This window comes from Anomaloglossus baeobatrachus, chromosome 11 (assembly GCF_048569485.1).
Source record: "Anomaloglossus baeobatrachus isolate aAnoBae1 chromosome 11, aAnoBae1.hap1, whole genome shotgun sequence".
NCBI classification, from domain to species: Eukaryota; Metazoa; Chordata; class Amphibia; order Anura; family Aromobatidae; genus Anomaloglossus; species Anomaloglossus baeobatrachus.
This window is the reverse complement of record NC_134363.1, coordinates 117,179,982-117,196,709: the sequence shown is the minus strand read 5'-3', so window position 1 is coordinate 117,196,709 and position 16,728 is coordinate 117,179,982. Positions and strand designations below refer to the sequence as shown.

Sequence of the window (16,728 nt, the reverse complement as noted above, 5' to 3'; positions counted from 1 at the left end):
GGGTGAATGATCATACCGCAGCACAGGGGGTGAATGGCCATGCAATGGCACAGGAGGGTGAATGATCATACTGCGGCACAGGAGGGTGAATGATCATACCATGGCACAGGAGGGTGAATGATCATGCCGTGGCACAGGAGGGTGAATGATCATACCACGGCACAGCAGGGTGAATGATCATACCGGGGCACAGGAGGGTAAATGATCATGCTGTGGCACAGGAGGGTGAATGATCATGCCGTGGCACAGCAGGGTGAATGATCATGCCGTGGCACAGCAGGGTGAATGATCATACCGCGGCACAGGAGGGTAAATAATCATGCCATGGCACAGGAGGGTGAACGATCATGCCGTGGCACAGGAGGGTGAATGATCATACAGCGGCACAGCAGGGTGAATGATCATACCGCGGCACAGGAGGGTAAATGAACATGCCGTGGCACAGGAGGGTGAATGATCATACCACGGCACAGCAGGGTGAATGATCATACCGCAGCACAGCAGGGTGAATGATCATACCGCAGTACAGGAGGGTAAATGATCATGCCGTGGCACAGGAGGGTGAATGATCATGCCGTGGCACAGGAGGGTGAATGATCATGCCGTGGCACAGCAGGGTGAATGATCATACCACGGCACATGAGGGTGAATGATCATGCCATGGCACAGGAGGGTGAATGATCATGCCGTGGCACAGGAGGGTGAATGATCATACCACGGCACAGCAGGGTGAATGATCATACCGCGTCACAGGAGAGTGGATGATCATACCGCGGCACAGCAGAGTGAATGATCATATCGCGGCACAGGAGGGTGAATGATCATACCACGGCACAGGAGGGTGAATGATCATACCGCGTCACAGGAGAGTGAATGATCATACCGCGGCACAGGAGAGTGAATGATCATACCGCGGCACAGGAGAGTGAATGATCATATCGTGGCACAGCAGGGTGAATGATCATATCGTGGCACAGGTGGGTGAATGATCATACCGCAGCACAGAAGGGTGAATGATCATACCGCAGCAAAGGGGGTGAATGGTCATGACATGGCACAGGAGGGTGAATGATCATACTGCGGCACAGGAGGGTGAATGATCATGCCGTGGCACAGGAGGGTGAATGATCATGCCGTGGCACAGGAGGGTGAATGATCATGCCGTGGCACAAGAGGGTGATTGATCATACCGCGTCACAGGAGAGTGAATGATCATACCGTGGCACAGCAGGGTGAATGATCATACTACGGCACAGCAGGGTGAATGATCATACCGCGGAACAGGAGGGTGAATGATCATACTGCGGCACAGGAGGGTGAATGATCATACTGCGGCACAGGAGGGTGAATGATCATATCATGGCACAGGTGGGTGAATGATCATACTATGGCACAGCAGGGTGAATGATCATACCGCAGCACAAAAAGGTGAATGATCATACCGCAGCACAGGGGGTGAATGGTCATGCCATGGCACAAGAGGGTGAATGATCATGACGTGGCAGAGGAGGATGAATGATCATGCCATGGCACAGGAGGGTGAATGATCATACCACGGCACAGCAGGGTGAATGATCATACCGCATCACAGGAGAGTAAATGATCATACCGTGGCACAGCAGGGTGAATGATCAAACTACGGCACAGCAGGGTGAATGATCATACCACGGAACAGGAGGGTGAATGATCATACTGCGGCACAGGAGGGTGAATGATCATATCGTGGCACAGGTGGGTGAATGATCATACTATGGCACAGCAGGGTGAATGATCATACCGCGTCACAGGAGGGTGAATGATCATACCGTGGCACAGGAGGGTGAATGATCATATCGTGGCACAGGTGGGTGAATGATCATACTATGGCACAGCAGGGTGAATGATCATACCGCAGCACAGGGGGTGAATGGTCATGCCATGGCACAGGGGGTGAATGGTCATGTCGTGGCAGAGGAGGGTGAATGATCATGCCGTGGCACAGCAGGTTGAATGATCATAGAGTGGCACAGGAGGGTGAATGATCATGCCGTGGCACAGCAGGGTGAATGATCATACCGCGGCACAGGAGGGTGAATGATCATGCCGTGGCGCAGGAGGGTGAATGATCATACCACGGCACAGCAGGGTGTATGATCATACCGCGTCACAGGAGAGTGGATGATCATACCGCGGCACAGCAGAGTGAATGATCATATCGCGGCACAGGAGGGTGAATGATCATACCACGGCACAGGAGGGTGAATGATCATACCGCGTCACAGGAGAGTGAATGATCATACCGCGGCACAGGAGAGTGAATGATCATATCGTGGCACAGCAGGGTGAATGATCATATCGTGGCACAGGTGGGTGAATGATCATACCGCAGCACAGAAGGGTGAATAATCATACCGCAGCACAGGGGGTGAATGGTCATGCCATGGCACAGGAGGGTGAATGATCATACTGCGGCACAGGAGGGTGAATGATCATGCCGTGGCACTAGAGGGTGAATGATCATGCCGTGGCACAGGAGGGTGAATGATCATGCCGTGGCACAAGAGGGTGATTGATCATACCGCGTCACAGGAGAGTGAATGATCATACCGTGGCACAGCAGGGTGAATGATCATACTACGGCACAGCAGGGTGAATGATCATACCGCGGAACAGGAGGGTGAATGATCATACTGCGGCACAGGAAGGTGAATGATCATACCGCGGAACAGGAGAGTGAATGATCATACTGCGGCACAGCAGGGTGAATGATCATACTGCGGCATAGGAGAGTGAATGATCATCTCGTGGCACAGGTGGGTGAATGATCATACTATGGAACAGCAGGGTGAATGATCATACCGCAGCACAGAAGATCATACCATGGCACAGGAGGGTGAATGATCATGCCGTGGCACAGGAGGGTGAATGATCATGCCGTGGCACAAGAGGGTGAATGATCATACCGCGTCACAGGAGAGTGAATGATCATACCGTGGCACAGCAGGGTGAATGATCATACTACGGCACAGCAGGGTGAATGATCATACCGCGGAACAGGAGGGTAAATGATCATACTGCGGCACAGGAGGGTGAATGATCATACCGCGGAACAGGAGGGTGAATGATCATACTGCGGCACAGGAGGGTGAATGATCATACTGCGGCACAGGAGGGTGAATGATCATATCGTGGCACAGGTGGGTGAATGATCATACTATGGCACAGCAGGGTGAATGATCATACCGCAGCACAGAAGGGTGAATGATCATACCGCAGCACAGGGGGTGAATGGTCATGCCATGGCACAAGAGGGTGAATGATCATGACGTGGCAGAGGAGGATGATTGATCATGCCATGGCACAGGAGGGTGAATGATCATACCACGGCACAGCAGGGTGAATGATCATACCGCGTCACAGGAGAGTGAATGATCATACCGTGGCACAGCAGGGTGAATGATCATACTACGGCACAGCAGGGTGAATGATCACACCACGGAACAGGAGGGTGAATGATCATACTGCGGCACAGGAGGGTGAATGATCATATCGTGGCACAGGTGGGTGAATGATCATACTATGGCACAGCAGGGTGAATGATCATACCGCGTCACAGGAGGGTGAATGATCATACCGTGGCACAGGAGGGTGAATGATCATATCGTGGCACAGGTGGGTGAATGATCATACTATGGCACAGCAGGGTGAATGATCATACCGCAGCACAGGGGGTGAATGGTCATGCCATGGCACAGGGGGTGAATGGTCATGTCGTGGCAGAGGAGGGTGAATGATCATGCCGTGGCACAGCAGGTTGAATGATCATAGAGTGGCACAGGAGGGTGAATGATCATGCCGTGGCACAGCAGGGTGAATGATCATACCGCGGCACAGGAGGGTAAATGATCATGCCATGGCACAGGAGGGTGAATGATCATGCCGTGGCACAGGAGGGTGAATGATCATACCACGGCACAGCAGGGTGAATGATCATACTGCGTCACAGGAGAGTGGATGATCATACCGCGGCACAGCAGAGTGAATGATCATATCGCGGCACAGGAGGGTGAATGATCATACCACGGCACAGGAGGGTGAATGATCATACCGCGTCACAGGAGAGTGAATGATCATACCGCGGCACAGGAGAGTGAATGATCATATCGTGGCACAGCAGGGTGAATGATCATATCGTGGCACAGGTGGGTGAATGATCATACCGCAGCACAGAAGGGTGAATGATCATACCGCAGCACAGGGGGTGAATGGTCATGCCATGGCACAGGAGGGTGAATGATCATACTGCGGCACAGGAGGGTGAATGATCATGCCGTGGCACAGGAGGGTGCATGATCATGCCGTGGCACAGGAGGGTGAATGATCATGCCGTGGCACAAGAGGGTGATTGATCATACCGCGTCACAGGAGAGTGAATGATCATACCGTGGCACAGCAGGGTGAATGATCATACTACGGCACAGCAGGGTGAATGATCATACCGCGGAACAGGAGGGTGAATGATCATACTGCGGCACAGGAAGGTGAATGATCATACCGCGGAACAGGAGGGTGAATGATCATACTGCGGCACAGCAGGGTGAATGATCATACTGCGGCACAGGAGGGTGAATGATCATCTCGTGGCACAGGTGGGTGAATGATCATACTATGGCACAGCAGGGTGAATGATCATACCGCAGCACAGAAGGGTGAATGATCATACCATGGCACAGGAGGGTGAATGATCATGCCGTGGCACAGGAGGGTGAATGATCATGCCGTGGCACAAGAGGGTGAATGATCATACCGCGTCACAGGAGAGTGAATGATCATACCGTGGCACAGCAGGGTGAATGATCATACTACGGCACAGCAGGGTGAATGATCATACCGCGGAACAGGAGGGTGAATGATCATACTGCGGCACAGGAGGGTGAATGATCATACCGCGGAACAGGAGGGTGAATGATCATACTGCGGCACAGGAGGGTGAATGATCATACTGCGGCACAGGAGGGTGAATGATCATATCGTGGCACAGGTGGGTGAATGATCATACTATGGCACAGCAGGGTGAATGATCATACCGCAGCACAGAAGGGTGAATGATCATACCGCAGCACAGGGGGTGAATGGTCATGCCATGGCACAAGAGGGTGAATGATCATGACGTGGCAGAGGAGGATGAATGATCATGCCATGGCACAGGAGGGTGAATGATCATACCACGGCACAGCAGGGTGAATGATCATACCGCGTCACAGGAGAGTGAATGATCATACCGTGGCACAGCAGGGTGAATGATCATACTACGGCACAGCAGGGTGAATGATCATACCACGGAACAGGAGGGTGAATGATCATACTGCGGCGCAGGAGGGTGAATGATCATATCGTGGTACAGGTGGGTGAATGATCATACTATGGCACAGCAGGGTGAATGATCATACCGCGTCACAGGAGGGTGAATGATCATACCGTGGCACAGGAGGGTGAATGATCATATCGTGGCACAGGTGGGTGAATGATCATACTACGGCACAGCAGGGTGAATGATCATACCACGGAACAGGAGGGTGAATGATCATACTGCGGCACAGGAGGGTGAATGATCATATCGTGGCACAGGTGGGTGAATGATCATACTATGGCACAGCAGGGTGAATGATCATACCGCGTCACAGGAGGGTGAATGATCATACCGTGGCACAGGAGGGTGAATGATCATATCGTGGCACAGGTGGGTGAATGATCATACTATGGCACAGCAGGGTGAATGATCATACCGCAGCACAGGGGGTGAATGGTCATGTCGTGGCAGAGGAGGGTGAATGATCATGCCGTGGCACAGCAGGTTGAATGATCATAGAGTGGCACAGGAGGATGAATGATCATACCAGAACACGGGTAGCACAATGTCTTCAGTGGGTCAGTGGTACTGACAGAACCACCTTTAATCTCAGCATTTGTGGCATTTCCGTTCACAGATAGGAACAGTAAATCGTATCCCAAGAAGTAAGGTCATGATGAGCTCCATAAAGTCTGCTCATGCTGCTCCTGCAGGCAGCTTACTTAATATTACTCAATATTTCAGCATTATTTAATGATCAGGTCGAGATTTAGATCATATCCAAGGCTTCAAATAAAGGCACTGGAAATCAGCCTGCACCAATATCCTCATCCGTAGTAAATATTGCATGTAAGCTTGAATGAAAGAGTTAAATATTTTATGAGCTTTCCACCCCTCAATGGCTGTATTCATGGTTTCATGACATAAACAGTTACAGCTGTCACTTCTAAAATGTCGGGGCAAGAGAAACGCTATGTTAAAAAAGACATTCATAGTGTTTATATGGATCTGTACTGAGAAGAAAGGTATAAATAATGGATGGCGGCAGAAAGATTTCACTCTCTTCTCCGCAAAGAAATTTCATTTGGGTTCACACATCTCAGGTGCCTTTGTATACATATGAAGGATTATATCCAGCAATGTGATAAGGAGAAAATAATCACTCTACACTGATACACAATGAAAAATGTAAACAATATATATTGACAAAGAGACACTTGTGCATTCATCCATTGTACATTACACAGCAATACATGATCCAACAATTACCAAGAGGAGTGCGGGCTTCTCGCAAGCTTACAATCTGTCCGGAAATAGGGGTAGGTAACATATCTCTACACACAGCATGATGCCCCCACAACCCCCACACTATTGGATAGCCACCGCAGCCTCCAATACATTAACATGTCCTCTGCAGACCCCCACACAGTTTGAAACCACCACAGACTCCCAAACAGTATATGGACCCCCACATACACTTTGATAGCCCCCAGAGCTCCCCTAGAAACAGTATGATGGAACCTAGAGCTTTTCTAAACTAAATGTTTTGATGCCCACAGTTCTCGCATACACTCTCATAATTGATAGCTCCCACAAAGCAGCATGTACCTCACAGCCCCCCACACAGTATGATAGCCTCTACATATATCCATGTCCCCCACAACCTCCCCAAAAGTACTGACATTAAAGGTAATGATTAGAAACCTTCCCCTATTCTTCCATAGTGCTGCTCCAGTCTGTGCACTGTGTAGACTGAGGCTCGGCACAGCAGGCTCTATCTAGTGATGTCACCTCACCTGCTGTGCTGAGCTTCAGATGCGCAGACTGAATGGCGCAGAAGGTAGCTCAGAGCACCATTCTCTACACTGACATCTAAGGATGCAGATACTGTTGAAATTTTGAAGATGTGAGGGGTAAGTGGTGCAGTAGAGGAGCTACCGTTAGGCACTAGGCCACCCTTGGTCATGGGCCCCATAGTGGCCTTGTGGTCTCCTGCTACGGACGGTTGGACCCTGGTAGTATGCAACAAAGTTGGAAGTTTAAGAAGAGGCAGAAACAAGCTCTAGGTCCTATTAACCCAAAAGGGCTTTAATCAATAAATGTAAGGCTGCAATTATATTGTTTTTATACATTCGGCTTTGAAATTCAGCACAAAACTGTGGAAAATCAGCTGCACACAGATTTTGCAAAAAGCTTTTGTGTGGTGTAACCCTTCTCTCTTGGGGTTTCAGATCTTCTACGTCTTCCCTTTTTTATGCTAAAATGCTTATGATAGATTCACCAGTATAGGTTCAGGAAATATGGATGCAGGATTAGGACAATGTTTGGTAACATGGAGGTGCACAGCCTTTATACGAACTGTAAAAACTAAAATGATAGAAATGTTTAAATTTCATTTAACATGCACTGAGAGAATTAAAAAAGATATTCGCACAAGTGGACAAATCCTTTATGAAAGTTCTTAGAGAATTTAGTCATGATCATCTTCCAGGTTTCTTATGACTGTGATGTAATGTGCTGTTCTTTTCTTATAGCGGAGAATAGATACATGATGAAAGACCTCGCAACCGACTGGACTCAACCCAACGACTCATTTGGAAGGTTCGGCTCTCTATTCAACATGAAAGGTATCAATAACCCCATGGAGTTCATACGTCTGTCATTATTAATCCTTCTATATTAATACTGGAAAGTTTCCACTTAAATATTGATGTTGTCTAGAAATTACAGATCTGATGAGATTCAAGTTCATAAATTGCGCAGATTTTACTGGGAAATTTAATGTACAGTGAAGTTATTCTCCGGGACTTGAATGTTCCCAAAAATAACATATTAAAACAAACAAAAAAAAATAATACCTCTGCACTCATCTGTCCCATCACTCCCACTACTTCAAGGGCCTGCTGCCCTCTTTTCTGGTCCACAGGGCCTATTCGTTCAACATATACAGTATGTACTGGTGTCTTCCCTGAAAAAAAGGGCTTCTACACAAGACCAAGGTCCATCATGACTACAATGCACCGTGATCTCCGAGGCCTGATATCTTCACTCTAGAACAGGACTTCCAGCCACAATCAGGCCTCAGAGGTCATGAAGCGTCATGATACCGTGATCTCCGAGGCCTGGTATCTTCACTCTAGAACAGGACTTCCAGCCATAATCAGGTCTCAGAGATTATGGAGCGCCATGATTCTGTGATCTCTGAGGCCTGGTATCTTCACTCTAGAACAGGACTTCCAGCCATAATCAGGTCTCAGAGATCATGGAGCGCCATGATACCGTGATCTCTGAGGCCTGGTATCTTCACTCTATAATAGGACTTCCAGCCACAATCAGGCCTCAGAGGTCATGAAGCGTCATGATACCGTGATCTCCGAGGCCTGGTATCTTCACTCTATAACAGAAGTTACAGCCACAATCAGGCCTCAGAGGTCATGAAGCGTCATGATACCGTGATCTCCGAGGCCTGGTATCTTCACTCTATAACAAAAGTTACAGCCACAATCAGGCCTCAGAGGTCATGGAGCGTCATGATTCTGTGATCTCCAAGGCCTGGTATCTTCACTCTATAACAGAAGTTACAGCCACAATCATGCCTCAGAGGTTATGGATAGTCATGATACTGTGATCTCCGAGGCCTGGTATCTTCACTCTAGAACAGGACTTCCAGCCACAATCAGGCCTCAGAGGTCATAGAGCGTCATGATACTGTGATCTCTGAGGCCTGGTATCTTCACTCTAGAACAGGACTTCCAGCCACAATCAGGCCTCAGAGGTCATGGAGCGTCATGATTCTGTGATCTCTGAGGCCTGGTATCTTCACTCTATAACAGAAGTTACAGCCACAATCATGCCTCAGAGGTTATGGATAGTCATGATACTGTGATCTCCGAGGCCTGGTATCTTCACTCTAGAACAGGACTTCCAGCCACAATCAGGCCTCAGAGGTCATAGAGCGTCATGATACTGTGATCTCTGAGGCCTGGTTGTGGCTGTAAGCGTTGTTCTAGAATAAAGTTATCAATGTGCAACTGTGGAAACAAAAGGCCCTGAGGACCAGATGGCAGGCAGCAGGCACTAGAGGCAGTGTGGGTGCTGGGATAGAAGAACAGTAAAGGGGTATTTACATCTTCAAGATCCTATCCCAATATGTAGTAGGTGTAATAATAATAATAGTATTAGCAAATACCTCCAATTAGAAATGTAGTATAGTTCTCCTGATATAGCCATGTCTCTTACCTCATGTGCAGGGCATTGCAGCTTAGGTATCCATGGTTGCGTCCACTCATGTGCTAGTGGTCGTAGCAATGTTTACCTAAGCTGCAATGCCCTGCACATCAGGTAAGAAGCATAGCTAATCAGGAAAACAATACTACATTTCTAATTGGAGGTATTTACTAAAATTATTTTTAATATTACACCTACTTCACATTGGGATGGGAATACACCTTTTAAGGTTTTTTTTAACCTTTTGCCAGCCTATTCAGCAAAATGGTGGCCGTTTATATACATTCTTGATCGTGAAGGGGTTAAATGGAACAAGGACATTCTTTTTGACTAAGCTATACATAAAAAAGTGCAGACAATGAAAAGTAAGTTCAATGCGATGTCATACACTTATATAGTTATAATCAGTGTATGCAAATGATGGGATTTTAAAACTTTTATACTTTCTCTTGGAAATGACTCCTGATTCATATTCTTATTCCTTATATAAATGTCTGCTTAATCCCATTACTATGGTTAAAGAACATAGTTTTAATCCTCTGATAGCTACTGGCAAAATAATTAGATCCCCTGATCAAGTGTTTTGTTGGAAGGCGCGCTCCATCACATCCGCTCAGCTTATTAGCGGTAAGACTGTAATAAACAAGGCGATGCTACAGTTATAAAAAAAAAATCAGATTGCAGCTGAAAGTCTTTGTCTGGTAAATTTAATGACTAAGACAGAACGAAGGGCCTGAGTGGGCAAAACCGTCACATTGTGCTTCCACTAAGTAATTAGTTATATTGCTATATGTTAAAAAAAAAGTTCAGCCCAGTATGCTGATGAACTTTAAAAGTTATGGGGACTGGGGAAAACGATTGATCAATCAATAAAGGCTTACTGCTTCACTATGTAGCAACAGTTCTGTGTACTCTACATCAAAGTTGTGCTGTCTTTTGACAGCAGACTCATTTGACAGGATTTCACATGCACATACCCCTAGGCTGGGTTAAAGTATAATGTAGAGGCAGAGAACTTGATTCCAGTGATATATCACTTATTGGGCTGCTTTATGTCATTTTGATTAAATCACTGTTTTATCTGCTGCAGATCTCCCAGTTCTCTGAATGCTGAGCACTGTATAACTCCGCCCACACCTCTGATTGGCAGCTTTCTGCACATGTGTATAGTGTTCACAGAAAGCAGCCAATCAGTGATGGGACGGAGTACAGAACTCATGAATATGCTGGACTACCGGGTAGCAGGTTTACTAGTTCTCTAGTGATAATTTCCTGCTGATAAAACAGTGATTATATGAGAACTACAGCAGGCAGCCCAATAAGTGAGGCAAAGTCACTAAAGTCAGTTACTGGCCGCAGCACTGTCTACATGATGTCACCACAGTCGTCGATCAGCAGAGACCTGGACAGCAGATGAGAGGCAAAGTTGTTGCATCCTGTAATGCTAAAGCATGCAAACATTAAGTAAGGGAGTTATGGACATGCATTACTGCTATTGAAAAGAGAAAAACTGAGATACTTAGCTCAGAAAGTGGCAAGTTTATAAGAGCCCACCAACCAACGACAAGTCGTATCTTTTTGATGGGTCCCTATCATGATATGCCTCTATCCTGTCTGCCCATAAAATTGTAGGCTTTCAGCCCAGATAGAGGCATATCATGATAGGGATGTGGCAAAAATTAAGATACTTAGCACATAAAGTTGCCAGTTTATGAGAGCCCAGCAGCCAGTGACATGGCAAATCTCTTTGCTGGGTCCCTAGCATGATATGCCTCCAGTGTATCTGCCCATAAAATTGTGGTCTTTCAGTCCAGATACAAAACATATCATGATAGGGTCTCAGCTAAGAGATACAGCCTGTCACTGGCTGCAGGGCTTTCATTAACTGGACACTTTATGTGTTAAGTATCTCAATTTTTGCCATGTCCCTATCATGAGATGCTTCTATCTAGGCTGAAAGCTTACAATTTTATGGGCAGACAGAATAGAGGCATATCAAAGAGATTTGCCATGTCGCTGGCTGCTGGGCTCTCATAAACTGGCCACTTTATACGCTAAGTATGTCAATGTTTGCCGAGTGCCTATCATGAAATGCCTCTACCAGGGCTCAAAGCCTACAATTTTATGGGCAGACAGGATAGAGGCATATCATGATAGGGACCCAACAAAGAGATTTGCCATGTCGCTGGCTGCTGGGCTCTCATAAACTGGCCACTTTATACGCTAAGTATGTCAATGTTTGCCGAGTGCCTATCAAGAAATGCCTCTACCAGGGCTCAAAGCCTACAATTTTATGGGCAGACAGGATAGAGGCATATCATGAAAAGGACCTAGCAAAGAGATTTGCCATGTTGCTGGGCTCTCATAAAGTGTCCACTTTATGTGCTAAGTATCTCAATTTTTGCCACATCCCTATCATGATATGGCTCTATCTGGGCTGAAAGTCTACAATTTTATGGACAGACAGGTTAGAGGCATATCATAATAGGGACCCAGCAAAGAGATACGCCTTGTCGCTGGCTGCTTGGCTCTTATAAACTGGCTACTAAGTATCTAAATGTTTCTATTTTCAATAGCAGATATGAAGGTCCATAATTACCTTTTTTAATATTTGCATGCTTTAGCACTACAGAGTGCAGCTGTCTATATTTTTTCTAGTTTATTGAATTTACAGTTTGCACCTGTTCACATTTGTCCGTTAGGATATGCGGTTCAGATTTTTATTTGACAAGAGGCAAGATTGGACTTGGGCAATGAAAGTAAAAGTCAGATTGGCTTTATTTTTACATAACTATGTGTATGGACAAAAGTTTGTTGCTAGTGTGCAACTCTTAAAGAGAGATCATTGTGCAATGAAGATAATCTCTTGCTATTATTGGGAGTTGATCATTCACATGATTCTTTTTGGCATTGCTTCAGCACAAAGACCTTTAACAACTCTGTTAATACAAAGCCACAAGGATACTATTGTATATGACACCGTATTGTGGCTTCCAGAATTTTCCATGTCTATCTAATAAAGAAACAAGCAAATCTGATTACCTTTTTATTGAGATACAATATTTTTTACAAGATTATGGTATAAATACATTACAATAATTGTGTTAAGAAAGAAATATGTTTTATACAATATCTGAATGATAGTGATAACAGACTATTATCTTCGTTAGGTGGTCGGCAATCCTACCAGCCCTCTCCTGTCCGGGGTCTAACTGAAACCACTGCTGCAGGTCTAAACAGCATCTATGGAAACAAAGGTACAAAGTCTCATTAGAAAAAATGTTAGGAGGCATTACGTATGTCTGTATTTTTGGATTTATATAAAATATCTTGTTTCATAAAACCATACATTGTAAAAAGCAAGACGGAAGAAGGGGTTTAATACACAGACATCCAAGGAGTGGAGAGGGGAGAAATCAACAGTGAGGGGGGTTATACACAGATCCCAACAGATTGGAGATGTGATAAAGCATCTACAGTCTCAGGGAGGGCAGAAAAAACAGACAGCGGAGAGAAAAAAAGGGGAAAGTACATAAAGAGTGAATAGGTGCAGGATACAAGCTCTGCTCATACATGGTTTAGTAAAGAAAACTGAATCCTGGATTCACGCACGGCTCTCGTCCAGCCCGTATAACTGGGAGAGACACCCCTATAATAAAATCTGAAGTGTGGATTTAGCTTCAAACTACATATCAGGCGACCTAGAGATGATTGAAGGAAGGAAGATGGCAAATTTAAAATTAGTGCAATTTTTGTTAACTAACTTATTTAAAATTAACATTATCTTTGCCAAAAATATCCATATCCTTTAAGGAGTTTCATGTTTTTATTTTATTTTTTTTGTTTTGTTATTATTAAAAGAACTCCAGAATATACTAGAAATAAAAAGACACTGAATGTATACTATGCTTAGATTAAAGATCTGGTGTAGAACTGTCTAAATATGACTAAATATCTGTTTAATATACCGTATGTGAATAAGATCGTTTTTGCAGCATGTATTTGGATTTCTACAAACTACAATCAGATGACTGGGACAGTCACTTATGCAATAAATCTGTCATATATGATGGTACCTATGGGGTATGCAGTATATATATAGTGGTAATCAGAAGTCTGGACACAACTATTAATGCAATGATTTCCCTTGTTCTCATTGGAATTTGGACATTGTAGATCCAAACTTAAGGCAGCAAAACCACAAAGTTACAGATATGGAAGGAGTATGGAAACACGTGAAATAAATCAGAATGTGAGCTAAATTCCTCAAAGTACCTTCTTTAACTCTGATGACAGCTTTATATACTCTAGTATATATCACCTGGAATGGCTCCAAACAGTATTGGAAGAGTTCTCGGAGGAGCTGAGTACCTTTAGCTCCTTTGTCTTTACCAATTCATCCTAAACCATCTCAATTTGGTTGAGGTTGGGGAATTGTGGAGGCTATGTTCTCTGATGTAGCCTTCATTCCTTTTCTTCTTGGTCACATAGCCCTCACATAGCCTGGAGATGTCTTTTACATCATTGTTCTGTTGCAACACAAATGATGGTTCCACTCAGTGCAAACCCAGGGGAGATGGCAAGTTGTTGCAGAATGCTGCATATGTGTGCCTTGAATTTGGAATAAATAATCAACAGTGTAATAAGCAAACCCCCCACACCATCATACCTCCCCCTCCATACTTTATAGTTGGTACCACACATGTGGAAACCATCTATCACCATTTTTGCATCTCACAGAGATTTGGAGGTTGGCACCAAAGACTCAAATTTTCACTCATCAGACCATGATACAGATTTCCACTTATCTAATCTACAATCATTGTCTTGTTTGATCCATATACATCTACACTTCTTGTTTTTGGTCTTCGACTATAAAGATGTGCTTTTCATAAGCTCCTCTGGACAGTTGATGTTGAGAAGTCTCTGCTACTTAAAGGGAACCTGTCACCACTTTTTTGGTCTATAAGCTGTGGCCACCACCACCGGCCTCTTATGTACAGCATTCTAACATGCTGTATTTAAGAGCCCAGGCCGGGGGTATAACATAAAAAACACTTTATAATACTTACATAACGGTCGCGCGGTTCGCCTTATGGGCGTCTCTGTTCTCCGGTGCCGGCGCCTCCTCTTTTGGCCATGTTCGTCCTCTTTCTGAAGCCTGTGTGCATGACGCGGCTACGTCATGCACACTCGGCGGTCCTGCGCAGGCGCACTACAATACTTTGATCTGCCAGCTCAGGACCTGAATGCCGGCGAGTGTGTATGACGTCGGACCCGTCATGCACCGCGGCTAGAGAAGGATGAGCACAAAGATGGCCAAAAGAGGCGGCGCCGGCACCGGACAACGGAGACACCCATAAGGCCCACCGCACAACCGTTAGGTAAGTATTATAAAGTGTTTTTTATGTTATACCCCTGGCCTGCGCTCTTATATACAGCATGTTTGAATGCTGTATATAAGAGCCCGGAGGTGGTGGCCACAGCTTATACACCAAAACAGTGGTGACAGGTTCCCTTTAATGTCTGTGATTAATTTATGAGGACTATTTTCTGAGGTCCTATCACTTTTCAACAGCGAGTAACACTAACGAACTTATCCTCTGCAGCAGAGGCAAGTCTTGGACTTCTTTTCCTAGGGCGGTTCTCATGAGAGACAGCTTCATCTTTAAAGTTTAGTCAATTTTCTAGCTTATATGACATCCATATTGTAAAGTAATGAATTGTCGTTTCTCTTAGACAAGTGCTTACTTCCATATTCTGGCCTAGATCGGCTATGAAAGATGACTCAGCACTGTGTCTTTGACTTCTTTTCTTAGGGCGGTTCTCATGAGAGACAGCTTCATCTTTAAAGTTAATCCAATTTTCTAGATTATATGACATCCATGTTGGAAAGTAATGAATTGTCGTTTCTCTTAGTCAAGTGCTTACTTCCATATTCTGGCCTAGATCAGCTATGGCATATGACTCAGCACTGCATGGAGCTGTGGAACAACAATGCCTCTACAAACACACATTATCTTAACAAACACTTTTTGAAGGCAGGAGATTCCACAAATGAATTCTTGATGGGGCATACCTGTTCATTGTAAACCGTTCCAGGTGATGACCTGATGAAGCTACTTGGGAGAATGCCAAGGAACTGTAAAGCTGTTGTCAGAATACAAGGAGGCTACGCTTTGAGGAATATAAGGTTTAACACATATTCTGGGGTTTTTTTCACACATATTTCTTAACTCTTTGTTTCCATGTGTGCATTTCTGTGATTTTGCTGTCTCCAGTCTGAATCTACAATGTGTACACATTCTAATAACAAGAAGAAAAACCATGAAGTGGTGTGTTTAAAAAGTTAGTGGAGACTATAGCAAATTAACGAGTCCCTTTCTGTAAAATGTACAGTAATAAAAATAGCAGCTTTCTGCTTCAGACTTTGGAACAATAAGACCAATGTTTTGTATGTTGGTTGCTGGACAACTCTGAAGGAAGGATTGCAGTGACTATTAACTTGTTCCTCTTTGGAAAGTGTAGAGAAAACACGAACTACGGTAAATGCTTTCAAAGCAGCCTTTAATCTCAGACAGCAACAAGAACGTCTTGTGGCTGATGGCAGTTTCTGAAGGAGGCTTAGATTAACTGTTTGGTTCTTACCTTTTTTGAGAGGCACAGCTTAAATGTATTCAATTGTAGCACAGCAGGAAACTCGTGTAAGTTATTTCCAGGAGAACTTTTGATGATAGGTTCACAAGAAAAAAACCTCCAATACTTTTACAGGTGTGAAATGTGCAGCTGCATGCGATTGCTATATTAGGAAGACCCCAAGGCACCGCAGTACCATATATCAAATATATCAATGGTGCAGGGTATGATAAAAGGATTTTTTTGTTTTCAGAATACCCCTATCTTAGGGTGTTGTTGTTTTAAGAAAAAACTAACAGTTCTTTACTCACCCTCCCCTGGTCCAGTGGGGAGTCTCTGCCAATGCTCCTGTCTGGTATTATCTGAAGTGTTCACGTCACGTAGACCATGCTGCAGCCAATCAGTGAGTTCAGCAACTCATAGCGGCTCATGCCATCTACTGCAGAGCTCAGTGATTGGCTGCAGTGGTGTGAACTTGACATTAGTGCTGAAGACATTAACTGACACTGAGAGTAGCAATGGAGACTCAATACTGG

General features: G+C 45.1%; 1 protein-coding gene across 2 annotated transcripts in view; it reads left to right on the top strand.

Moving 5' to 3' along the window:
• Positions 1 to 16,728, top strand: part of TRIM29 (tripartite motif containing 29) — a 124,742-nt gene that overhangs the window by 88,761 nt on the left and 19,253 nt on the right. For both annotated transcript variants that reach the window (XM_075328554.1, XM_075328553.1), the window contains exons 5-6: positions 7,864 to 7,956; positions 12,727 to 12,813. In XM_075328554.1, the coding sequence (XP_075184669.1) occupies positions 7,864 to 7,956; positions 12,727 to 12,813 (180 nt within the window). The remainder of the gene's footprint in view (positions 1 to 7,863; positions 7,957 to 12,726; positions 12,814 to 16,728) is intronic.